Raw genomic sequence first — 25,661 nt, 5'->3', positions numbered from 1 at the left:
GCCACTTACCGAGGCGGTGGCTAATGAAACACTAGCGCCACCAGGGAGGGCGGCGGGAAGGGAGCTGGATTAGTGGGTGATGTACGGCTCGCCGGCTCCGGCACAAAGGCTCAGCGAATTGAATCCTCCTGGGGAGGGGGAGACCGGGAAGAGTAGAGTAGTGAGGGGGGAGGGGGGCTTCCTGAAGTCACGGCACGTGAGTCACGGGGGGCCCTCCCACGCACCGGGGTCACCGGTATTTCCCAGGTAGCGGGAGCTTGTGGAAGGACAGATGCAATGACAAATAGTCTGTTTTAAAGCTAACAGGGCATGTCTGCCCGGCTGCCTAGTGGAAACCTCTCTAATCACCAGAGAATGAAGGATTCTCCTCCCTCCCCCCTTCCCTCCCTCTCCCCCCCCCCCCACTCCTTCCTTCTTTCATCTCTACAGCTGCGCCTGCAGCCGCTGCTCAGAAATGAGAGCTGCCCGCAGATGCTCCTCGGGGCGAGCCCGGCCGCGGGCCGGCGTGGGGGCCTGGCCGCCACCATCGGGGGCCTCGGGGTGGCCGGCTGAGCCTCCTGGGCCCGGCCTGGTTTGGGGGCTGCTGCCCGGGCCCACCCCCCGCCCCGGTCTCGTTCCCAGGTGCCTGTCATAAGCTTGGCAGGGCTCCAGCCAGACGGAAGGCGCGTGGGTCTGGCCTGCTGGACCCCCTGCCCGCCAGCCCACCCCTCCCCCAGCCTCTCCAGCTCCTTGTTTGTCCTCGGCCAGGCTGGGAAGGTGCCATCTGGCCCAGCCGCCTTCAAGCAGGGCTTTGTCCTGCCGAGGGTTGAAGGGGGCTTCTGGGGACGGCGTTGAGCTGGGGTTGGTGCGCCCGGGGCCCCTCCCCTGGGACAGGGGCTGCCTGGGGCCCCTCACTCTGCTGTTTGATTCAGCAAAACAGTGCCGGAAGCGTAAGGAAGCGTGTGATGGCCTGGAGTTGCCTGGAGCTTGTCCCCAGATTTTGTTCTTAAATCGAGGTCCCCTCAAGGACTCCGCTGTCCTGGGCTGCTGTCTTCCTCCTACTGTGGCCTGAGGGGAGGAGGGGCCTTGCTGCCAGCCTGGAGGCAGAGCCCAGGTCACCCCGGGTCCCATCATCGCGGACATTTATTGGGGGAGCCGCCCTGGCACCTAAGGGGCCTCCGGCTCCAGCCACTGCGTCCCCATCCAGAGAGCATCTGAGGGCCGTGCTATCCCTTGTTTAGTTCATCCCAGACCTCGGGCGCAGGGCCTCTCCACTCCACGGTGGCCCCCGTGAGGGGCAGGCCCCAGAGCAGCTGAGGAGCCTTCGTGCCTCGTCGCGGCGGTCAGCACTTGTACTGGCCTGGCCCTGTGCCAGCAGAGGGAGGGGGGTGAGGGGGACCCGGCACGCTGAGGACAGCCCCTTGGGTGGTAGTGTCGACGGGGAGCGCGAGGGGGTGTAGGGGGGTGGGCTAGGAGGTGCAGCTGCTTGCGCGAGACCCCCGCTTCCCGTTCACACCCGTGCACCCGTCCCTGCTGCTCTGTGAGCCGCTGCTGTGATTGCACGTTCGACAGCTGGGGGAACTGAGGCCCGGGGCAGTTACGGGACCCGTCCAGGGTCTCCAGGACCAGACAGGAGCCACCCCGCGCCGGCCCCCGTGTAGAAGGCTCGTAATACCTCGGCGGGGGTCCCGGGTTCCCTGCCCTGACCCGGGCTTGGCACACGTGTGGGTCCCACCCTTGACTGCCGCTTCGTGACCACCCGTCCCGGGAAGGGCAGGTCGGAGTTCACGCACCACGAGGGCCCCGCCGTGAGCGGGAGGGGCTGTGCCCACACGTGGGAACAGATGTGGCCGCTCATTAAAAATTCCAATCAGCGGCCTGTCTCCTCCAATTAACGATCACTGCCGCGGCGCCCACCCACCCAGCACGTTTGGTAAATACGGTGACGGACGGGCCCCTCCTGCTCCGCAGGGTCACCCTCTGCTGGTGTGGAGGCGGAGGGGTCACCCGGGGGGCTGCGCAGTCTGTCCCTTGCCCCCCACATGGGGAGTAAGATGGTTTGGGGGTCTCTGCTGCCCCATCTCCTGATTCTGACGGGAAGGTGACTGGCAGAGCCAGGGCTGGAGGGACAGGAGAGGGTGTCTCCTCGGGGACAGACTCTTGTCACTGCCCCACGTACAGTGGTCATTCCTGGACACGCGCCACATCAGTGAGGAGACAGAGGGTTGTGGCCCAGCGGAAACACCGTGGGTTTGGGGTGGACAGACCTGGGCCCACGCCCTGCTTGCTGCGGCTGATCAGGGGCGGCCGGGCCTGGCGCCAGGTGGCGGGCATCGTGCCATCTGGCCAAGGAGGGGCCGGGTTGTGGAGCTTTCGGGGCTCAGGGGAGGCCTGGGCCGAGATGTCCTCACCTTAGGCTGAACAGGGTGTCACGGTGACGGAGCCCCCGGACTGGCGGCCGCTCCCGCGTCCAGAGCGAGAGCCCCCGGCTGCTGTGGACGCTTGGTGCCTGCTGCGCGGCCGTCTCTCAGCCGCGTGAATGACCACGACGACAGGACCTTGCGATGGGTTGTGGACGCTCCTGTGGGTGGGCGTGCAGGACCTTCCTCCGTGTGGCTGGGGGTTCTGGGGGCCGCCTTCCCCCCCCCCCCCCCCGTCCTGCCTTCCCCGCCAGGCCCCAGGTCACTCTCTGTGTCCGGGAGTCTGGGGCAGGTGGGCCCACAGCCCTGCCCCCGTCAGTGTGCAAAGGTCCCCAGACAGGTCTGGCCAGTTGAGGTCCCACGGCTGCCTGCTCTGGCCGGCGCCCGGGCCGCCCCGGGGTTTGTCCGGGGGACAGGCTGGCATGCTCTGCCCGAGGGCAGCAGCAGCTTCTCGGCCACGTCCTCCACGGGCACCGTGGGCCGAGAGGTATCTGTGACGCAGGCCGGCAGCTGGCAGCACAGCTGACGCCTCGGCCCCTTGGGATGCCGGCGCATGCCTGGCGATCAGTGGCCAGGGGCTCCGCGGGGTTCTCTCACAGCCGCTGCAGTGCAGAGCTCACCGCCGGGGGTTGGGGGTGTGTGCGGGGACCACCATCACCCAGCTCCCGCGTCTGAGTTTGGAGCAGGTGTGACCTGTAGGAGATCTGTGCTGGGAGGGCATGGGCGGCCCTACTGTGCTGTGTCCCCTCACGGGCACTCGTCTGGACCCCAGTCCGATCCTGGGGCATCTGTCCTTTCCTGTCGCCCAGATGCGTTTCAGTCCAGACCCGCCCATCATCGGAACCCGTGTCCTCCCTTCTTTCTGTTCCGCCTGCCACGCCACTCATACGGCAGGTTTGGGTGGAAAACCGTAAGGAAAGGCCATCGCTAGATCGTACTCTAAAAGCTCGACCCCCCACCCCACCCCGCCCCAAGTCTGGAGGAAGGCCTGGCTCGTCGTCGGCCGTGGTCTGAGCCACCCACCCCCGCCCTGACCCGCTGCTCTCTGTCCTCTAGCAAGACGCTGGCTCTCGGGGCAGCGGCAGCGGTCGGGAACGCCTCATCGTGGAGCCCCCGCTGCCCCAGGAGAAGGCAGGGGGCCCGGCCATCCCCTCCCACCTGCTCAGCACCCCCTACCCCTTCGGCATCTCCCCCAGCTCGGTGGTGCAGGACTCCCGCTTCCCTCCGCTGAAGTAAGTGCAGGTCGGGGCCCGGGGAGGGTACGCGTGCTGGGCTCTGGACCCCTGAGGCTCTGGCCGCCAGGCCGGCCGCACCAGCTGAGCCCAGGAGCCGCCAGATGGTGGCTCAGCCCCGGGCCGGCAGCCCCGTCTGTGCTTGCTGGCCGTTTCCATACTGAGCCGACGGCTGACTCTGCCGTCTGCCTGACCCTAAACCCCCAGCCTGGGGCTCCCGGGGCCAGGGGTCCATCCAAGCCGTGGGTAGCGGCGCTGTGCCCACTTGGTGAGGACGGCGGGGGGCCGGGGGGGCCCGAGGAGCAGCAGCTGCCCGCCTGTGCCCTGGGCCTCCGGCCAGGACCTGTCCTTGCGAGGGAGGCATGGTGGAGGTGCGGGGAGGTTGGCCCGTTTCCCGGCCTGGGGCTCACCTCCGCCTTTCGTCCTCTGTCCGTCCCTCCCGCAGCCTCCAGCGGCCCGTGCACCACGTGGTGCCCCCCAGCACGGTGACCGAGGACTACCTGCGGAGCTTCCGGCCCTACCACACCGCCGAGGACCTCCGCGTGTCCTCCCTGCCTCCCCTGGGCCTGGACCCGGCCACCGCCGCTGCCTACTACCACCCCAGCTACCTGGCCCCGCACCCCTTCCCCCACCCGGCCTTCAGGTGAGGCGCCCCAGACCTCCCCACCCACCTTTGGGCGGACACTGGTTGGGGCCAGATTCCCAGGGAGACCCCAGGCGGCCGCTCCTCCCAGCCCTCCAGATGAGCCGTTAGGACTTTGCCCCCGGAGGGACATTCTGTCCGAGCTGGCCTTGCCCCAGCTCCTCCCTCTCCCGCCGTCGGCTCCACTGGTGCACGTAAGCGTTAATGCACAGAGCGCACGGTTTGTGTGGGACCCGGAAACCCCGCCGGAGACGGCGCTGTACCACTGCTCTCCGTAGAAGCTTCCTGCGTCCTCCCTGACAGGTCGGCAGTAATGCTGTGGACCTCCCCTCCGCAGACCTGGAAGTCTCCTCACTTGGCCTGGGGTGGCCAGCAGGGCCTCGGAGCCCTGAGCTGTTATCATCTGTTGGCCTCTGGGAGGAAGGGGTTTTGGGTCTGGCTGTGGACGTGGACCCTTTCTACAGGGCCTTCCTGGAGGCTCTGTGGCCGTCCTGCCCTGTCCAGCGCCCCTGGATCAATGACTGTACCTGGCTGGGGCACCTGGTGGTAGGGCTGGGTCTTGCCTTTCTTCCTTTACCTTCGGTGCTCACTAGCCCCGTCTTCTCGCACAGGATGGACGACTCCTACTGCCTGTCGGCCCTGCGGTCCCCCTTCTACCCCATCCCCACCCCCGGCTCCCTGCCCCCGCTGCATCCGTCGGCTATGCATCTCCACCTCTCTGGGGTCCGCTACCCACCCGAGCTCTCGCACTCGTCCCTGGCGGCGCTGCACTCGGAGCGGATGTCCAGCCTCAGTGCCGAGAGGTAAGCCCCGGGCCAGGCCGGGTGTCCTCTGCTCCTCCCTCCCTGGCGCCGAGCACCCCCGCGGTGGCGGCCACACCTCGCTCTGCTCGCCCCGCAGGATGCAGATGGACGAGGAGCTGAGGCGGGAGAGGGAGCGCGAGCGCGAGCGGGAGGCCGACCGCGAGCGGGAGAAGGAGCGCGAGCGCGAGAAGGAGCTGGAGCGCGAGCGCGAGAAGGAGCGCGAGCGCGAGCTGGAGCGCCAGCGGGAGCAGCGGGCCCGCGAGAAGGAGCTGCTGGCCGCCAAGGCGCTGGAGCCGGCCTTCCTGCCTGCGGCCGAGCTGCACGGGCTGCGGAGCCACGCCGCTGAGGAGCGGGGCAAGGCCGCGGAGCAGCTGACCCCGACCCGAGCAGGTACCCGAGGGAGGGAAGGACTGTGCCCGGTGAGCTGCGTGCTGGGGCGGCTCCCCGAGGAGAGGGCCCTGCTGTGCAGCGTCTGCCCGCGGGCCTGCAGCAGAGTCACGGCGTGCCCGTGGCGAGCGCCGAGCCTGATGCCCCCGGACAGGGAGCCGGGGGGAGAGGCACGCGATACGGAGAGAACGGTTGTAGGTAGACGGCTGAAAGGCTACGCACCGTGGTAAAACGTAACCAAATTCTTAGGAAGGGATAGTTTTAAGTATTTTTTAACCTTAGTTTTTAACATTTTATTTTGTCATATGTACACGTAATCTAACTTGTAGCAGCCGGCTCGGGTGATTCCCAGAGTTCAAGTCTGCTCTGGCGTGTGGGCATGAGCCTGCCCCACACGCCCACAACCAGCGTGTCACCCGGATGAGGCGAGCGCCCGGGAGCATCCATGCCCCCGGCTGCCTTGGCCCGGCCGCGGGGACGCCCTTGGGAGGGTGGTGCGCGTCTCCTCCGGGAGGACGGGCAGCCGGGGAGGGACTGAGCCTGGTGCTGAGATCCCGCCGTGACAGCCTTTCTCCCCCCACAGAGAAGCTGAAGGACGTGGGCCTGCAGGCGCCCAAGCCCGTGCAGCACTCCCTGCACCCGGCGGCCGCCCCGCACCACCCCGTGCCTGGCCTCCTCTCTACCCACGGCCTCTTCTCTCTGCCGGGCAGCAGTGCGGCCACGGCCCTGCTCCTCCAGCGCACCAACGAGGAGGAGAAGTGGCTGGCGCGGCAGCGGCGGCTGCGCCAGGAGAAGGAGGACCGCCAGTCGCAGGTGTCCGAGTTCCGGCAGCAGGTGCTGGAGCAGCACCTGGACCTGGGCCGGCCGCCGGCGCCCGCGGACGCGGAGCACAGGCCTGAGAGCGCCAGGTTGGCCCGGGGATGGGGGCGGCGTCTGCACGAGGGAGCCTGCGTTTAATGAGCGCCTGTGGTTGGCTTCCTGCGAGCCTGCGAGTGTTGTCACTTGTATTTCATTTCACCTTCTAACCCCCGCCTTGGCCAGGAGATTTCTGAGAGGCCTTTGCACCTGTCTCTGGGACCCCTGGCTGCCGACACCTGCCTTGTGAGCTGGGCCCCTTCTTACAGCTGCCCCTGGGGCCTCGCTGCTCCCCGTCTGCTGATCTGGCTGTCACCTTGTGTCCCCCACCCCACCTTCCATCCCTCCAGGGCTCACTCTGAAGGGCCGGGCTGAGACCCACACCAGAGTTGGTGGCGAGAGCCTGGCCAGGCCTGGGGCACACTGGACACTGCTCCCCTTCTCCGGGCCCATCTCCCTCAGCTTTGCACAAAGGAGGTTGGGTGGGAGGATTTCTGAGCCTCTTCCCAGCCCCTGACGTCCATGGTGCTGGCTGTCTGGTCGGAGGCGTTGTAAATGTCCACTTGTTCCCTCCCTCTTTCTCCAGCTTCTGGCTGACTGGTGGGTTTTTTTCTGTGTCCTGGGCATGGCTGGCCCGTCCAGCAGTCCTGCCTCTGCATCCACTGAGGGGATTCGCTTGCTAATTGGGTGTGACCGGGAGTGCACTGTGGCCGGGCCCCTGACTGGGTCTCCTACCTCCTCCGGCCTCTGCTCCGCTCAGCGTGGCCACAGCGAGGTCTGTGCTGCAGACGCTCCCTCTGCTTCTCTGGGCCCGTCCGAGGCTACACGGGGGCTGTTGCGTCTGCTTCTGAGCCGCCCTTTGTTCCTCTGGGCCCCGTCACACCCAGGGGGCTGGGCGAGCAGTCAGCACACGTCCAGCATCTCCTGATAAATTCAGGGCACGCTGACTCCCGAGGGTGTCTTCCTCTGCTTGGGGCTGCAAGATCCCAGCGCAGCTGTCAGGGCCTGTGTGCTGCTGCCCCCAGCGGGGGTGGCCTCTGCCTCGGCCCTCACCTGGCCTCGGTGGTCCCCACAGCAGCGCGAACCTGATGGTCTTTCGGGCCCTTGGGCTCCGGGTTAGAAAACCAGCCGGTGCCTGGCTGCAGCGCGTGAAATATTGCTTCGCTAACAGGTTTCATTCCTCTGCTGTTTATTTAAGGACGTACGCTTCTTGATCTGGTTCCCTTTCGTATCCGCCCAGCAGAGGCGCAGTGGCCTTGGTGGCTGTGATTAGCCGGCCCCTCCTCGGCCAGGCAGGCGGAGCCCTGAGAGATGACTGCTCACGTGCCTGCCGTGGCCTCTGCCCTTTCCCCTTCTGTCCCCTCAGACCTTACCCTCTGTCTCCGTGGCAGCGTGGGGTTTCCCTTAAAAAAATAGGTAAACTTTGGAGAAACGGCAGCCACGTAGCCCTTTGGAAGGTGAATGTTGTTTTAAACGCACCGAGGAAAGAGGCACTTAGTTCGGCTTCGGGGCAAAGCTGCGTGTCTGATGGAAGGTCCCCTCTGGCTCCCTGCCCGCCTGCGTGTGAGGGGCGCGCACTCCGGCAGGTGGCCTGGCTCCCTGGACAGGCCCCGGCCCGGGCCTTGAAGACCCTCTGGGCGTAGCTGCCGGCTGTGAGGGTGTCCACGGAAGCAGGTCTAGGCCGGGTGGACCCCAGAGGCCAGCCTCTTGCTGCTGTGTGTGAGCACGGAGGAGAGAGGAGGCCGGCCCCTCGCTAGCGGCTCCCCTTCGTGTGGCTCGCCTGGAGGTGGGGTCGGGCCGGGGGTGGGTCTGTTCTCAGCGTGCTCGGAATTCCAGAAGCAGTGGGACAGGGTGAGCTGCTGTGAGGTCGCGGGTGAGAGACGGGCTCGAGCGGGTCTGGCCGGGCCGAGACTGTCGCTGTGCCCTAGACCCGCAGAGCCCATGTCGGGCTCCCTGTCCTCTCCAAAGCGGCCTGCACACGCCTGCCTCGAGCTGGCCACAGAGAAGGTGGCGGAGCGGAAGGCCCGTCCTCCCTCCAGCCCTGGGACGTGGCCCAGAGGAGGCCTGCTCACCCCTCCAGCTCTGGCCGGCTCGGGGTTCCCGGCAGGCGGCCTGGGGGCCGGGGTGGTTGGCGCGCCCGGGCCCTCGCGGCTGATGGCTGCTTCCGCTCCCTTCGCAGGCCGGGACCAAACCGTCACGAGCCGGGAGGCCGCGACGCCCCGCAGCACTTTGGCGGCCCCCCGCCCCTCATCTCACCCAAGCCCCAGCACCACTCGGTGCCCACGGCCCTCTGGAACCCGGTGTCCTTGATGGACAGCACGCTGGAGACACGGCGCGCCCCCGAGGGCCACCCTCTGCACGGCCACCCCGCCCCGTTTGAGCCCAGCCGCCAGGCGGCCGTCCCGCTGGTGAAGGTGGAGAGGGTCTACTGCCCCGAGAAGGCGGAGGAGGGACCCCGGAAGCGAGAGGCCGCCCCCCTGGACAAGTACCAGCCGCCGCCCCGCGAGGCAGGGGGCCTGGAGCAGCAAGCCTTCCCCCCTGCGCCCGCGCACTTCCTGGCGGAGCTCGAGCCGTCCACCCAGACCGTCCTGGGCCAGCCCCGGGCCTCGCTCGCCCCGCCGGCCCCCTTCGGGGAGCCCCCCGGGCCCCTGAAGCCGGGCTCGCCCTACCGGCCCCCGGCACCACGGGGCCCCGACCCCACCTACGTCTACGACGAGTTCCTGCAGCAGCGCCGGAGGCTGGTCAGCAAGCTGGACCTGGAGGAGCGCCGGCGGCGGGAAGCCCAGGAGAAAGGTCTGGTCTCCCTGGCGGCCCCGGCCCTCCCTTCTCCCTCGTGCTTTCTGCCCTGGGGTCTCAGTAGCTCCAGGGAGCAGGTTCACTGGCTTCTGCCTGACACTTCTGCTGGGGAGACAGATCCGGGCCCCTCGTCTGTCCTGCCACAATGCGCGTCATCCCGAAAAGCCAAATCGTAGCCTGTGAAAACAGTTCCACAGACACGCACAATTAATAGGTGATGAACAGAGGCCAGTAAGACAGTCTGAAGTATTAACAGCGCAGCGTAAAGGGGAGGAGGCTGTTGAGAGCGTGGCCCGGGACCCGGCGGGGACTCCTCTCCTGGGGCTGCCGTCCCAGTTGCAGGCGGTGGGCGGCCCAGGCGGGGGCGGGAGCTCTGGCCGCCTCTCCTTCCTGCCCCTGCACAGGGTGTGGTGACTCAGCCAGCGGCACCCTGGGTTCCCCAAAGAGCCACAGAGAACAGGTGAGCAGGCCCAGGGCAAGCATGGCTGTCCCCCACCTTCACCCCCTGTCAGACCAGGAGGGATCAGGGGTCCAGACCAGTTTCTTCTGCATGGTGTTGAATTCAGCCTCTTAGCCAGTAGCGGGGGCCGAGGCCGAGTCAGTCTTGGTTGGTTGTTGGTCTTAGGCTAGATTTAGAGTCCCAGAAAGATTTTTCTCCTCCACTCACCTTGTGAGAAGGCGGGGGGAGAGCCCCGGTGCCCTCGGGTGCAGGGGTTCTGTTCTCTGCACAGGAGTTTGCATGCATGCTCTGTACCTTTGAGGGGACTGGGACCTGAGTGTGCCTGTCCCCTCCCAAGCAGGAGGGAGCGGATGTGCACAGACAGCCTTGGGCTGCCGTGGACGTGGCCCCGGTCCTGTGTGATGAACGGTCCCCTGCTGGGGGATCGGTGTTGGCCAGGAGGCCGCCTGTTCACTTGTGGTCTGTGGATCCAAGGGAAGCCTGGTGCCTGCCTTCTGCCCCCCACCTGCCAGCCCTGAGAAGCTCTAGGACTAGGGGTTAATGCACATTTCCACCTGGGGTGAAAGGAATCTGGCTTTGGGGGTGCTCAAAGGGCAGTAGGGCCTGGCGTGCCAGGTGGAGTGCCCTGTGTGTGCCCACTGGAGAATTGAGGCTCCCTGCCCAGCTGAATAGATCCGTTCCACCTCCAGGATACTACTACGACCTGGACGACTCCTACGACGAGAGTGACGAAGAGGAGGTCAGGGCCCACCTCCGCTGTGTGGCCGAGCAGCCGCCCCTCAAATTGGACACGTCCTCCGAGGTATCTGGGGTTCGTCGCTGCGGTCAGGCTCTGGGCTGGGCTGCTGGCACCCACCTCGGTGCCTGCCTCTGGGCTTTCCCACGCTTGTTGGGACGCCGTCAGGGCCCTCCTCCTCCCAGGCCCGGCGCGGAGTGGCCACGGCACAAGAGCTTCGAGGACCCCAGGAGGGGCCCCTGGGTCAGTGGAAACACGCCACTGCCAGTGGTTTCAAACTCATTTGTTTTCTTTCCCAATCTAGAAGCTAGAGTTTTTGCAACTTTTTGGCTTGACCACCCAACAGCAGAAGGAGGAACTGCTGAGCCAGAAGCGGAGGAAGCGGCGGCGGATGCTGAGAGAAAGAAGCCCGTCGCCCCCGACGGTTCAGAGCAAGCGGCAGACGCCTTCGCCGAGACTGGCGCTGTCCACCCGCTACAGCCCCGACGAGATGAACAGCAGCCCCAACTTCGAGGAGAAGAGGAAGTTCCTGACCATCTTCAACCTGACCCACATCAGCACTGAGAAGAGGAAAGGTGAGGCCTGGGCGGGGTGGGGCCGCGCCAGGAGGGCTGAGGGTCTCTGAGGAAGGAGGCGGGGCCGCGGGCTCCTGGGGGCGTCCTGGGACTCTCCTGGCTCCCCTCTGCTCTCACAGACTTGCCCCACTGTCTCTGCCGTCACACTTCTCTCTGTCGGAAACTCGCATGGCCCCCTTCAAAGCCTGCTTTCTCTTGTCTCATCCCGGGTGGAATTGAAGACGCGCTCGTGTTCTGCGTACAGCCCACCGTGAGCTTGATGCCTGCTCTTGTCCCTTGTCAGGTCTCCCAGCACCTTCAACCCGCCCTGGGTGTGGGGCGGACGTGCGCCTTCCCGAGCAAGGTGCTCAGGCTTCTCGGTAGCGGGCGTTTTCTCTTGGCGGCTGCTCTCGTGGCCGCTGGGCTTCGCATTCTGACGGCAGGAGGCTTGGGGGGGTCCGTGGCAGCTGGGCAGAGCCGACACCCACTGTGAGTGGACCGTTTGCCCTGAGAGATGCTTCCGATCGGTCTGGCCACCAAGGGCCATGTCGGGGCTGACTCTTGGGCTGGAGCCCATGGTGCAGGGGGAGTGGTGCGGTCTCAACACTTTCTGGGGCATCTGCTTCCTTGGTCTGCCGCTCACGCTCGCTCAGTGCCAGGATGGTGGCGCGGGTGAAAACTAGGCCTTCCTGGGGTACATACCCCCATGTTCCCCTTGCTGGTACTCGCTCACTTCTTTCCAGAAGGAAGTCAGAGGAAAGCAAAAGTGCTTCTTGGTCATCTAGTTGCTTTCATTTATTTCATTAGCGGGGGTGTAGCATTCAGTTTTTGTGTTGAACCAGTGAGCTGGAATTCTTGCTTTCTCTTGAGGGGGCAGTGACACGATTACCAGGGCAAATCCCTGGGAACGTGCATAGTTTTGTTTGTGAAGAGCATCTTTCTGCCTGACTTAATTCCTGGAGGAAGTCGCCGGTGATGTGGCCACTTAAGTTTCAGTCCGTGAGAGGCCCCTGAACTGCGGCGGGAATCTGTGGCATCAGACGTCACTGGGTCGGTGTCCCTTTTCCCTAAACGGCAGCCATCGTGGGATTCGCACTCGCGTGGCAGGTGGCGGGGAGGAGACTGTGTCAGGAAGCATCCTGTGCTTCCCAGGGTTCTGTGGGGCTCTTCGGGCTTGCTTCCTCTGTCGGGGCCAACTTTTTTCTTTTTTTTAAATTTATTTATTTATTTATTTATTTATTTATTTTTGGCTACGTTGAATCTTCGTTTCTGTGCGAGGGCTTTTCTCTAGTTGCGGCGAGCGGGGGCCGCTCTTCATCGTGGTGCGCGGGCCTCTCACTATCGCGGCCTCTCTTGTTGCGGAGCACAGGCTCCAGACGCGCAGGCTCAGTAGTTGTGGCTCACGGGCCCAGTTGCTCCGCGGCATGTGGGGTCTTCCCAGACCAGGGCTTGAACCCGTGTCCCCTGCATTGGCAGGCAGATTCTCAATCACTGCGCCACCAGGGAAGCCCCTTTTTTCTCTTTTAAATAAGAATTCATCCCCAGAAGCTCGCAGGTACCAGTTATTCACTGCACACACACAGCTGTTCTCGAACACACCTGAAATGTTATGTAGTAAAAGCTGAGAGGAATCTGGGCTCGTGTAAAGTGCAGTTTCTTCCTCTAAACCCAGCCTGTCCCCGTGGCTCTGTGTTTCTCATTCTAAAGGACTCGCGCCTGCCGGTCGCGGCCTGGGCTGGACTCCTGCTCCCCTTCCCTCCCAGGAACGACACGATCCTCTTGTTAATCTCGGGCTGCTTTCCTCATAGACAAAGAGAGACTTGTTGAGCTGCTCCAGGCCATGAAGCAGAAGGCGCTGTCAGCAGCGGTGGCAGACCCGCTCAGGAACTCTCCGAGGGACAGTCCTGCTGGGTCCCTGAGCGGTAAGGCCAGCCCCACCCGCCACCGCCCGGGACTGTCCCGGGGGCTGCCCAGGGTCGGAGGCCACCACCCCAGGTCGTCTTCCTCCTGGACACAGCGTGTGCTTCTTTCTCTCCATCTTTCTCTCAAGCTTCCTGTGCGTGGGAACGATCGCCTCGGCCGGAGCGCGAGCCTTGGCAGTCGGGGCTCAGAGGGTTCAGGGGGAGGGTCCCGGCTGCGGCAGACTGTGCCCGGTGGTCAGCGTGGCTCTGGCCACCATCCGTCCGCCCAGCGGTGGCCCGGGTCTCAGCACCTGCTGCTTGGGCTCTGTGCTCCCGTCCATCCACCCTTCGCTCTCTTCCCGGTGTCTTTGTCTTGCAGGCCCCTCCAGTACCTGCTTTCACACCTTCTGTCTCTCTCTTTTGTGGCTCTGATTCTCCTGCACTGTCCTGCTGACGGAGCAGGAAATCTTGTTGGTCCGGTGCTGTTCTCAGCTCTTAATTGGATCTTTCTGGTCGGGTCGGGCTACGTAACTTCCTGCCTTTTGGATAACCGGAAGCGACTTGCTTCTTCCTTCCTTCACATGCTGCTGCTGCTTCTTCTCAGATGCCCTCCTGGGGCACCTTTCAAGGGTGGCCTTGCTGCTAAACACACCCCGTCTCAGACCACACAGTGCACACTGACCTTTAATTAAATGGCTCCGGAGTCCGGGTCCTTTGTCCTAGGTCTTCATTCAGTGGAAGCTCTAGACATCAGGGTTGGCCCGTTCACATTGCAGGTCTTAACATGTTCCTCACTTTCTGTCTCTAAAAGAACCAGCCACGCAGCAAGCCTCTCTGGATACGGAGAAGCCTGTGGGCATCACTGCTTCCTTGTCTGACATCCAGAAGGCCACGGAGCCTGGGAGACTGGAACAGCTCCGGCCCCAGGAGCGAGTCCAGGAGGCAGCGCCCGCCAGCAGTGAGAAAGCCAGGCCGAGCGAGACCCCTGGGGGCAAGAAGAGCCTGAGCATGCTCCACTACATCCGGGGCCCCGCGCCCAAGGACATCCCCGTGCCGCTGTCCCACGGCATCAACGGGAAGAGCAAGCCGTGGGAGCCCTTCGTGGCGGAAGAGTTCGCGCATCAGTTCCACGAGTCCGTCCTGCAGTCCACCCAGAAAGCCCTGCAGAAGCACAGAGGTAACGAGGCCGCCTGGCTTTGTTGTGGAGCGCCGCTCAGGGTGCGTGAGGCACCTGGGGATAGAGGCGGGTTCTGCCTCTGCAGGTCCAGTGTGGGGCCTGAGAGCGCACCACTTGGAGCGGGTGCCCGGGTGCTGCTGGTCCGCGGACCACACGTCAAGGAAGTTTAGCAAGAGAGGCCATCTGAATTTAATAAGGCCCTTCGAGGAGCCTTTTCAGCAAAAACAGGATCCATGCCTTCTACAGCTGAATGATCTCCCAGCTTCCCCTACAGACTCACCTGGAAACCTCCCTGTCCTTTGATAACTAGACCCAGCAAGCACTTTGTGTGACATACTGGTTGCTCCAGCCCCATGTGTGAGCCCCCAGATTCATGCCCCTTGGACATTTTGGTAGGAATCACTGCAGGTCAGAGAACAGGGGTCAGTACATTTCATTGCCACTGAATCAAAGGTTCAAGTTGATTAGAAAAGAATTCTCAGTGATTAGATCACTACTGAGTGTAAAATAAATTTCTGTGTACTCCAGTAGCCAGAAGAAAGTAATGTGGTTATCATGCCAAAACCTGTAAAAGAAATTTTATTACTGCAACCTAGAAAAGCTGACTAGGTAAGTAGCACTTTTAGACATACAGGTCTGTCAGTATCCTTCAGGTAAATTAATGCTGTCAGCAGAGATGAAATGATACTCAAAAAGCAAAGGGCAGTGGTTTTTGCAGTGATCTTAAAAAAAAAAAAAAAAACTCCCCAAGGCAGGAGGAGCACTTTATTGGAAGTTTGTTGTGAATCCACTGACTGCCCGAGGCTGCTGTCCACGCGGGGAGGCAGCTTGCGCCTGTTAGACCACCAGCAGCAGGGCCACAAGGCAGAGCGGACCTTGTCTACACAGGCCCCCGCCAGTTAGCGGCCTCCTGGTAGCCGGCAGGGCACGGGGTGTGTTCAGGGACTGGAGCGCCTGCATTTCCTGAGGAGCGGGGGCTGATACTTACTGAGGGCCCACTGTAGACCAAGCTCAAACCCACAGTTTCACAGAACACGGTGTCGAAGCTCAGGGCCTAACACAGCTGAGCTCGTACACGTGGTGCGATTAATTGAATCCAGGCCTGCTGCTGTCTTATTTATGGCTGCAGTGGGTCTTCGTTGCTGCGTGCGGGTTCTTCTCTAGTTGCGGCGAGCGGGGGCTACTCTTCGTTGCGGTGCATGGGCTTCTCATTGCAGTGGCTTCTCGTTGCGCAGCATGGGCTCTAGGCGCGTGGGCTCAGTAGTTGTGGCTTGTGGGCTGTAGGGCGCAGGCTCAGTAGTTGTGGCGCACGGGCTTAGTTGCTCTGCCTGCTGCCGTCTTTATGGCTCTTTTCAGCCCTCCTGATGGTGCCGTCTTTGGCCTCCGAAGGGCACAGGCCTCATCATGCTTCGTCTTGTCCGCGGGGAGACCTCAGTCACGCCGACTCTGTCGCCTGCCTCCAGCACAGGTCCCCACAGGCCCTGTGACGAGCCATCTTCTCCTCCCCAGGAAGCGCAGGGGTGCTGTCTGCAGAGCAGAACCACAGCGTCGACGCCTCTGTCCACTACCACATCCCCGAACTGCGGCCCTCCAGCCGGCGGCCTCTGCCCCAGCGCGACGGGCAGCAGGAGCCCCCCGCCGGGAGGAAGGGCCCCCTGGCGCAGGAGATGGACCCGGACTCGGAGGAGGAGGAGGAGGAGGACGACGACGGAGAGGAGGACGACGAGGACCCCCCCAGGCGCAAGTGGCATGGGATCGAGGCCATTTTTGAAGCTTACCAGGAACACGTAGAAGGTATGCAGGGGAGCGGGAGGCGGGCCCAGGCGAGGGCCCGGGAAAGACAGGGAAGGAAAGCTTAATAGGCCAGTCGGCGCCACATTTTGTCGCCAGGCTGGGGACTGTTTCTAAGTCATGGCGCTAGCACTCGGGGTTCTCGGGGTCCCTGGGCCACAACTAGGCAGAAACACCGGAAGGTATGTCTCCGTCAGCCGTTTCGCCTGTTTCCAGAACCGTTCCTCGGGCTTCTGTGGGTGCCCAGGCTGGCTTACAGGGGCAGTTCCTCACCGACAAACCTGAGGCCATCCTCACTGGAGGAGTTTAAGCACCAGGCGCCTGTCCCCACTCAGTGTGACAGGGCAAACCTGGGCCTGCTCGCCCTCTGCTGTCTTCCATTGCACTTCTAAACATTATCTCAGTCCTGACACTTGTGGCTACGTACAAGGGTCCTGGAAAGTGCAAAGTGGCTTCACTTAGCCGAGCCCCACATGGCCAGGCTGCTCACGTGTGCAGCGTCTCGGCGACGTGGCGGTGTCCCCCACATGCTCTGTGGTCCTCCTGGACCAGTGCTTTGTACAGGAGGTGAACCCTTGTTGGCCACCAGCATGTCAAAACCCAGGCCACTGCCACTCCCAAATTCTGTTTATTACCATATCATACAGGAGTCTTAATTTTATCATGAATATCATGATCATTTCAAATATTTTAAAGTAAGCATTTTAAAACGCGCCAAGTACAATCAAAAGGAATGCCCACATAGCCACAACCAGTGTCAACTCCTACATTTTGTTTATTTACTTTCTATTGACGTGTATAGTTGATCTACAGTGTTGTTATTTTCAGGTGTGTAGCAAAGTGATTTGGTTATGCATTCAGTTCTTTTCCATTATGGTTTATCACAGAATATTGAATATAGTTCCCTGTGCTATACAGTAGGATTTTGTTTACCCTATTTTATGTATAGTATCAACTCCTACATTTTGCTTCCTTTTCTCCTTCAAATGGAACCCTCATTTTGAATTTATTAAGTACATATATATCCAGAAGGATATGTGTTAATAGCATTCCTTTTTATTTTAACAGAGTGAAATGTATCCATCTTTTCTGGGTTTATTTTTTGATGCCTTGTTGGAATTCCTTCCCTACCCCAAGGACATGATAACAAATGCATTTCCTTCTAAGTCTTCAAGTTCTGCTTTTCTTATGCATAGAATTCATTTCTGTGGATGGAGTAAGGTAGAAGTGTAACTCCTTCTTTCCCACCCAGACAACCAATTATCCTGGAGGTTTATGGGGTACCCTCTTCCCCATGGGCTGTGCCCCTGGCAGGCAGTGTACTCCCCACGTGCCCAGGCCTGTCTCTGGGTGCTCTCCTGGCCTGTCCCTGTGTCACTGCCGTAGCTTTGCAGCTCCCCATTGTCTGGAGTAACTCACCCTGACTTTTCTGACAGCTCAGCTGTTCTTGGCCCTTGGCTTTCCCTGGTGAATTTTAGGATCGCCTTTTTTGTTCCACCCAAAAAACTCCTGTTAGATTTTCAGGTACACTGAATTTATAGATTTGGGGAAATTTCCTTTTATTAGATCTAGTTTTAGGTATCACTTAGTTGTTGTTACTGGGGATGTTTTAGTTTTTGTCGTCCCTTATTCCTTAGATGATCATAGATGATCAGGCCTGCCAATAAAAAGTTTCGTTCTTTCCTTTTGAATTTGTATACATTTCCTTTTTCTTGTCATGCTGTATTGCCTAGGATCATTTGTAGGCTGTTGAACAGGGACACCTGTGGGGCTCTTTTCTGTGAAACTTTACAAGCGCTCCAGTAAGTTGCTGCTGAGTTTTCTGGTGTGCGGTTGTTGAAAGTCAACTAATGTATTTTCTAGATTTACTGAGATGACAACCTTGTTTTTCACCTATTGATGTTTTCTGATGTTGCTTACTCCTTGCTGAATTTGATTTGTTAGTACTTCTAAGATTTTTAATTTATGTTCTTAAGTGGTATTAGATTGATCTTATTGTACTTTATCCTGCTATCATGATTGTTCTGGCTTCTATAAAATCAGTCAGGTAGCCTTCCCTGGTTTCCACTCTCTGAAACACTTCGTATAAAGGAGGGATTTATTCTTTTTTTTTAATTGGAGTAGGGTTGATTTACAAATGTGTTAGTTTCACGTGTACAGCACAGTGATTCAGTTATGTATATAACATATATCTACTCTTTTTTAGATTCTTTTCTCATATAGGCCATTACAGAGTACTGAGTTCCCTGTGCTATACAGTAGGTCCTTATTAGTTACATATTTTACATACAGTAGTGTGTACATGTCAATCCCAGTCTCCCCAATTTATCCCTCTCCCCACTTTCCCCCCTGGTAGCCATAAGTTTGTTTTCTACATCTGTGACTTTATTTCTGTGTTGTAAATAAGTTCATTTGTACCATCTCTTTAGATTCCACATACAGGTGATATCATATGATAGTTGTCTTTTTCTGTCTGACTTCGCTCAGTATGACAATCTCCAGGTCTATCCATGTTGCTACAAATGGCATTATTTCGTTCTTCTTTATGGCTGAGTAATACTCCATTGTATATAGGTACACATCTTTATCCATTCCTCTGTCAGGGGACATTTGGGTTGCTTCCACGTCCTGACTATTGTAAGCAGCGCTGCAATGAACATTGGGGTGCACGTATCCTTTCGAATCATGGTTTTTTCCAGATATATGCCCAGGAGTGGGATTGCTGGATCTTATGGTAATTCTTTTGTTTTCTGAGGAACCTCCGTACTCTTGTCCATCGTGGCCGCACCAACTTATACAGGAGGGTTCCCTTTTCTCCACACCCTCTCCAGCATTTGTTTGTAGATTTTTTGATGATGGCCATTCTGACCAGCGTAAGGTGGTACCTCATTGTAGTTTTGATTTGCATTTCTCTAATAATTAGTGATGTTGAGCATCTTTTCATGTGCTTTTTGGCCATCTCTATGTCTTCTCTGGAGAAATGTCTATTTAGATCTTCTGCCCTTTTTTTTTGATTGGGTCGTTTTTTTTGATATTGAGCTGCAGGAGCTGTTTGTATATTTTGGAGACTAATCCCTTGTGGGTCTCATTATTGCAAATATATTCTCCCATTCTGTGCGTTGTCTTGTCATTTTTTTTAAATATTTATTTATTTATTTATTTATGGCTGTGTTGGGTCTTCGTTTCTGTGCGAGGGCTTTCTCTAGTTGTGGCAAGCGGGGGCCACTCTTCATCGCGGTGCGCGGGCCTCTCACTGTTGCGGCCTCTCTTGTTGCGGAGCACAGGCTCTAGACGCGCAGGCTCAGTAATTGTGGCTCACGGGCCTAGCTGCTCTGCGGCATGTGGGATCTTCCCAGACCAGGGCTCGAACCCGTGTGCCCTGCATTGGCAGGCAGATTCTCAACCACTGCACCACCAGGGAAGCCCCTGTCTTGTCATTTTGTTTATGGTTTCCACTGCTGTGCAAAGCCTTTAATTCAGTCCCATTTGTTTATTTTTATTTTCGTTACTCTAGGAGGTGGATCAAAAAAGATCTTGCTGCAGTTTATGTCAGAGAGTGTTCTGCCTATGTTTTCGTCTAAGAGTGTTACAGTATCTGGTCTTACATTTAGGTCTTAATCCATTTTGAGCTTATTTTTGTGTTAGGGAGTGTTCTAAATTTCATTCTTTTACATGTAGCTGTCCCACTTTTCCCAGCACCACTTATTGAAGAGACTGTTAAAGCAGGGGTTTATTCTTGAAGGTTTGAAGTCACTCTCCTGTTAAAACCAGGCTCAGTATCTTTTGGAAAGGCAGAGATTTTATTTTACTCATTAAAACTATAAATTTTTAACAGCTTAAATGTTTTCATACCTAACCCTTATCTTTTTATCTTTCTTTTTGAAAAATGCATTTTAAGGCCCATCATTTATCCTTAATTACTTCCTAACCTGTATCCCTTAAAATTGCCTTTCGATGCTAGATCCTTGGTCCTCATTCCACTGGGTTGGGTTTACTTTAGTGATACTTACTTACGTACTTACCAGCATGATGGAGAGGGCTGGGAGCAGTGTGGTCCAAAGGAGAGGACTTTGCTGGCTGCTCTAGAGAGAGAGAGGGGAACACTCGCCAGGCCTGTGGCCCCTGCATACAGGAAATGTTTCAACATCGCTTTCTTTTCAGAGCAAAATCTAGAGCGGCAGGTGTTACAGACGCAGTGCAGGCGGCTGGAGGCCCAGCACTACAGCCTCAGTCTCACGGCCGAGCAGCTCTCCCACAGCATGGCGGTGAGTCCCAGGGCACCACACGTGGGGGCAAAACACATAATGCTTATTTTTGTTCAGCCTTTCGAGTCTGGGTTCAAGAGCACCCATACAGACAAGTTTTGAAGGGAAATTTTGCCCTTGAGAGATCAAAACAGTCTGAGGGGGGAAATTCAGGAGTCAGTTGAATACCAAAGAAAGATTTACCTAAGGAGGGAAGCGTCATTCATTTGCAGACTATTGATCCTGGAAGGGCGACGATGCTGTGTGTATATGCCTTCGGGGGAATTATTTATTGCCTGTGTCAGTCTCCCCCTCCTGTGATTTGCTCAGGAGGAGGGAGGGAGGAAAGCTCTTGAGGCGAGTCAGACTCCCCCCGCTGCCAGGCTCAGCCCTGCAGCTGTGCTTCCGCCCGCCCGCGGGATGGGGGCTTGTCTCCGATTGGGTCTTACACATCTTGGCCGCTCCTGAAGCAGCAAAAGTTTTATAGCGGCAGGGCTAATTTTTCAGATCTCAGGGTTGAAGCTGAGACAGCACCGGACACTGTTCCTATGGGAGCGAGCAGGTACCGTAAGAATCCGAAACCTCGGGGATAGTTAGAACTGGTTCTAAGTGCTGCAGGTTGGCCTCCGGCGCATTCAGGCATCCCACACACACACACGTTTCCTTACCACGTGAGATGAGTGTTTTACGTGAATTTCTCTCTCTCTCTCTCTCCAGGAGTTGAGGAGCCAGAAACAGAAGATTGTTTCAGAAAGGGAGCGACTCCAGGCAGAACTGGATCACTTACGGAAGTGCCTTGCGTTGCCTGCAATGCATTGGCCTAGAGGTTACTTTAAGGGATATCCTAGGTGACGGTTTCCCTTGCACTAGGCCGAACCTATAGTATAGAAATATTATCTATTTTATTACCTTGAATATTTAATATTTTTCACTGGGAGGTTTGAAGCTTAAAAAAATGAGAATGTGCCATGCATGAAGCAAAGGATTCCAGGCTCCAGAAAAAAGAACGAACTCGCCTTGACTTCAATGCAATTGAATCGCCTTTGTAATTCAGCGAGCAACCCCTGTAGAACACCCAGTTTTTTCTTTTTAAAGGCAGTTTTATTCTTTCCCCACGTCATGATTTTTTAATCTGAAGATGAAAGGCTCCATTACCAACACTAAAATTCAATCATTTCTGGCCCCTGGGTGTGTAAGATTGGATCGGACCGTTGGTGTTCTGTCTTGTGTTGCCATGTTACTAGGCCTCGAGAACCCAGGTTGCTCTGGCTGCAGGGGGTGGTGGCCGGTCTCAGTCCTCCCTGGGACTGAGACCTACTTCAGTGGAAGGAAGGTGGGGTGCATTTTTAAGTAAAGGGCTTATTTGTTTCAGTTACTTTTCTGCAAAATTTTCTTCAAAGCAACAGGTCCTAGGAGCACACAAAGCAACAGTACTGAAGCCTCACCCAAAGGCTTTTCCCCAGAAAAGCTCTTATCTTACCTAAAGATAAAGCGAATCAACAAACTGAAGGTACCTTTTTATTACTTCATGGGGGAAAATGTACAGAGCTCTATGTACACATTTATTCACACCCACCAGATTGTTACTGCGGTAGGGGTGTTTTCATACAAACGTAAATTTTTGAGAGGAAAGTCAAAGGTGCTTCAGCCTTGTACTGTGTATATATATTAAAAAAACAAAGTTTTGTATGTTTTTATTACTTTAATTATTGTTATAAAAAAGCCTGCCATTTTTAATATGTGGTTTGGAGGGATTTTTGTTGTTTGTTTTCCTGTTTGGGGGTTTTGTTTGTTTTTGTTTTGTTTTTCTGGGCAAAAAAAAAAAACACCTTGCTTTTAGTGTTTGTACTGCTGCTGGTCAGGACATTAAGATATTGAAGTGTTTTTAAAAAAATTAAAGAAGAAGAAAAGTAAAAGAGCTTACCACTGGCGCCTATGCGATCACTTCATTTTTGAGTTGCACCAGAGTGATGTAGAAAGCCATGGTTACGTCTTACCTCCTCCTGCGCCCCTCCCCTGCTCCGGACAGCAGCCAGTTCACCGCAACCCATGCTACGAAGCGAGGAGGGGCGGGCTCCAGTGGGAGCCAGGTGGACGCTGCGTGTGCACCTTCACGCGCGCAGGCGCACACGGGCTTCGTGAAAAGAGCCTCTGAGGAAGGGAGCGGCTGCTGGGACAGGATGCTGAGGTGTCTTACAGCAGTCTGCGCAGGTGCAAAGTAGAAACTGTATAGGGTTTATTTATTTAGATGCAAAGCTTTGTACCAGCCTGAAAGTAGGGTGAACAATGTCTGCGCAGAATTTCTCTTCTTGGACTGACTGACTGTGCCAACCACAGGAGCAGCTAGGAACGGGGATGATCGTTTCAATGCGAAGCATGGGGGGAGCCCTCCCTTCTTGCCCCAGTTATTGCGGGTTCAGGCAGTGTGAAATCTAGATCAGGAAGGCATCTCTTGCCCAAATGGGCCTGAACCAGAGGCCAAAGCAGCCAGTGGTTGGTCTGCCCGGGCGAGGGGAGGGGAGGGGACCCGAGCATCACGCCCTGGGCCAGGGGAAGGGCTGGCTGACCTTCAGGAAGGCTACTCACTGTGATCAGTGGCCATGCTCTCGGCCCCAGACCTTAGCTGCACGGAACAGCTTGCTGGCAGATGGCATTGTGTCACTTTATCTGTTCCCACACAGTTTGCTTTGTATGTCTGCCAAGAATCTTCGTTATTAGCAAACTCAGACAAAAAGTGCCGCCAGTATTATCAGCAGTCAGCAAGTGCTTTTCTCTCTACAGAAACGACTTGACGAGAACTAAGGGCTCTTCTGGGGGCCTCCTCCCCTGCAAAGCCACAGAGAGCGCCATGTGCCACAGGTGGCGACAGGTGTTGAGAGGGAGCCCCACTGCCAACGATCAGGGCAAAACGTCACTGAATTTCTCTACCTAAAATCTGCCTGCTGTCTCTGAAGGCCTAAGGGTTACATCTTAACACTTCCCCCCAGTTCTCCTTCCTCCGTAGTAGAAAATGTCTGGATGCCTTTGCTCCTCGGCTCTGGTAAGGGTCCTGGCCAAAAAGCAAAGAGAAAAGTAGATCTGATAACTTGCACAGCCCCATCCTGTTACCACCTGAGGGGAGCGCCTGTGTCTGCTGGTGTTTCGTTGCTTTTGGGGAGGAGGACGCGGCATGAGGTTAAAGGGATGCCTGCCCAGGGGTGCAGCTGTGTCACTGAGCTAGAACTAACTGCCTTCCCCCTGCCCCACCTCTGAGCTGCTCCATCACTCTGCTTCCCCATACTCCCACGTACCTGTGAGGGTCTCTGAATATTCTAAGGCTCAAGAAGTAATAGGACAATCAGAATATAAATACAAACCCATAAGGCAACATGAATAAACTAAGAAAAAGGTAACGAAAGTGCACCAGAGACATAGTACCCAATCTTGGGGGTTTTTTTGTTCCATTCAATAATTAGTTTTATAATCTGAAAACACTTATTCTGAAAGGGCATGGTAGCATCAGAGCCTCTTTTCAGTTTGGGCTTAAAAACTGACAGAGAAACAGAAATATGGAATCCCTGAAGCTTTTTGTTCAGCTGTTTCACATCGAGTTTGAAAGACAAAGTTTAGAAGTACACCGCATTTGCTCTAGAACTGATCATGGAACTTCTGTGTCAGTATTTTTGTGAACAGTCCTTCACGACCTGTGTCTTCCCATGGTACCTGGGAGAGACGGCTGCCGTCTGCCCTCTGAAGGGGGTTTCGCTAAACCTGTGCGGGATCCCTTCCAAAAGTGAGTCGTGTGGTTCTGCATTTAGTCAGATCATTAGCAACCCAGAGCTTTCCCCCAAACTTGGCGCCACACATAGAAACAAGCCAAACTGACATGAAATATCATAATCTTAATCCATTATCTCAGATAAGTGACCAAGATAGGCTCTTCAACAGTGTAGTCTATATTCTAAAGGAAACAAAACACTTAATTGGCATTAACATGCTAATAGATTATACACCCTCAGGGAAACTCAAAGAATATTAAAAGGAGCCCACACCTTCAGCAAAGTAGCGAAGCATTAAACTATTCTAACAGGAAATCTTAAGTTTGTACGTGGGATGGTGTTTTGTCAAGTAGCTCACAATGCTGTCACATCTCCAAAATTAGATTGCATACCCGCCTTTCCCTCTGGGCCACGGCTTAAAGTGTAGCAAGTTCCAGGGACCTGCCACCAGATGGAGATGGTCAGCACCGCGATGCTGTTCATCGTACAGCGTGGATTAGCCACTTCGCAGCAGCCCTGTCCTCTCCCAAGTAACCACACTATCGACTTTACTACTTGCAGTAGCCTGTCCCCGACTTTCTGATCCAGCGCTTAACCTTAACTCCTTAACTCTGCCTTGACCCGAGGAAGACCACGCTAATCAATCAGTCGTGTTACTTTGTATGTACCTGTGCTTAACTGCTAGAACAGTCAACCAGTACATGGAGGGAGGAGGAACGGTGCCTCGGTCACTCTGGGGGGCAGTTTAGATGCTGTGAAATTAAACCTGTTCTAAGTGTACTTGTTTGAATTAACTGTATTGTAATATTATTTGTTGAATGTAGTAATTAGGTATTTATGAATATATTGCTGTAATTTCTGACAACATCCAAAAAATAAAATCTTCCTAAATCATCTTAAGAGAAAAATCTTTTCTATGTTATAATAAGGCCAAAAAATAAAAATAAGAGCTCAACGATTACACAGCTTTACAGGTAAAGTGTGAAGACAGATTCATCTGTGCCTCAGCCAGGTTTTAAGAGAAGGGGATTCAGGGTGAGATCTGACATACACAGGACTCCTGAACCGCCACAGTAACGTGTAGTTTCATTCTAGAAGATTCCCCAGATTAAATCTGAAGGATTCTGCGAAAGAGAGAGATGAAAAGACAAGTCCTGTCATCTCTTAAGTGATGGAGACCAGGTCTTCTGGGTCCTCATCCCTCCATGTGCAGCCCTTCGGTGCTTAAACAATAGCTGCTTGTGAGAGGGACAGCTGGGTACCCATCTGGGACGGAGGAATAGTGCTTGAGTAACTTGAAGTAAGTCTGTATTTTAAACACTGAAGGGTAAAAACACCAGCAGATATTCTTTAGGCCCAGTTGATCACGCACGTACACCCTTCATAACCCTCGAGATGGCATGTGACTGCTTTTGACTGACGGTGCTACCATTGGAAACCAGCTGGTTACCGAATCTACTCATTACAGGCCTAGAGGATCATTTCCCGCCGCCGCCCCCCACCCCACCCCCACCCCCCGGAGGTAATGTACTTTCTGTAAGGGACTGAGCCATGCTAGCGCTGAAACTTTTCCTCCTAGGGAAAAAAGCCAATACCATTACCTGAGCCACTGCTGCCTAGAACTGTCTTCCCCTCAGTCCATCAAGAACCACGTCATAGGCCCCACTTTTCCCCCTGGCGTCGTGTCTTCAGCTTCACTCACACACTCGATAACACGGAACTGATTTTCCCCTGACTTTCCTCTTGCTGATAAGCAACCCTTTAGGGCCTTACCCAGAAGCAGCCAAGAGAACGAGAGATACCCAGAGTGTCGGTCGGAAGTTCACAGTTGCCTGCTAAACCTCTCAAGTTTGGTCCATCAGATCATTCTAGCCACTTGGCCTGCTCCTTTGCGTGGCAGTTATGCAGGAACAAAACCCAACAGA

At 56.7% G+C, this 25,661-nt stretch overlaps 1 protein-coding gene across 10 annotated transcripts in view; it reads left to right on the top strand.

Annotated features, from left to right (window-relative positions):
• The window catches only part of GSE1 (Gse1 coiled-coil protein), a 422,772-nt gene extending 398,142 nt beyond the window's left edge, over window positions 1-24,630 (top strand). For 9 of the 10 annotated variants that reach the window (XM_061174308.1, XM_061174307.1, XM_061174309.1 and 6 more), the window contains 13 exons: window positions 3,456-3,631; window positions 4,077-4,274; window positions 4,886-5,077; window positions 5,175-5,467; window positions 6,048-6,372; window positions 8,499-9,112; window positions 10,265-10,377; window positions 10,616-10,886; window positions 12,674-12,787; window positions 13,578-13,943; window positions 15,453-15,737; window positions 19,896-19,999; window positions 20,696-24,630. In XM_061174308.1, the coding sequence (XP_061030291.1) occupies window positions 3,456-3,631; window positions 4,077-4,274; window positions 4,886-5,077; window positions 5,175-5,467; window positions 6,048-6,372; window positions 8,499-9,112; window positions 10,265-10,377; window positions 10,616-10,886; window positions 12,674-12,787; window positions 13,578-13,943; window positions 15,453-15,737; window positions 19,896-19,999; window positions 20,696-20,830 (3,186 nt within the window). In that variant the 3' untranslated portion in view covers window positions 20,831-24,630. The remainder of the gene's footprint in view (window positions 1-3,455; window positions 3,632-4,076; window positions 4,275-4,885; window positions 5,078-5,174; window positions 5,468-6,047; window positions 6,373-8,498; window positions 9,113-10,264; window positions 10,378-10,615; window positions 10,887-12,673; window positions 12,788-13,577; window positions 13,944-15,452; window positions 15,738-19,895; window positions 20,000-20,695) is intronic. The other variant, XR_009698017.1, reaches the window with a different exon arrangement.
• Window positions 24,631-25,661: the final 1,031 nt, after the last annotated feature.

This window comes from Eubalaena glacialis, chromosome 18, assembly GCF_028564815.1.
Source record: "Eubalaena glacialis isolate mEubGla1 chromosome 18, mEubGla1.1.hap2.+ XY, whole genome shotgun sequence".
Lineage (NCBI taxonomy): Eukaryota > Metazoa > Chordata > Mammalia > Artiodactyla > Balaenidae > Eubalaena > Eubalaena glacialis.
This window is presented reverse-complemented; position numbering and strand designations above follow the sequence as displayed.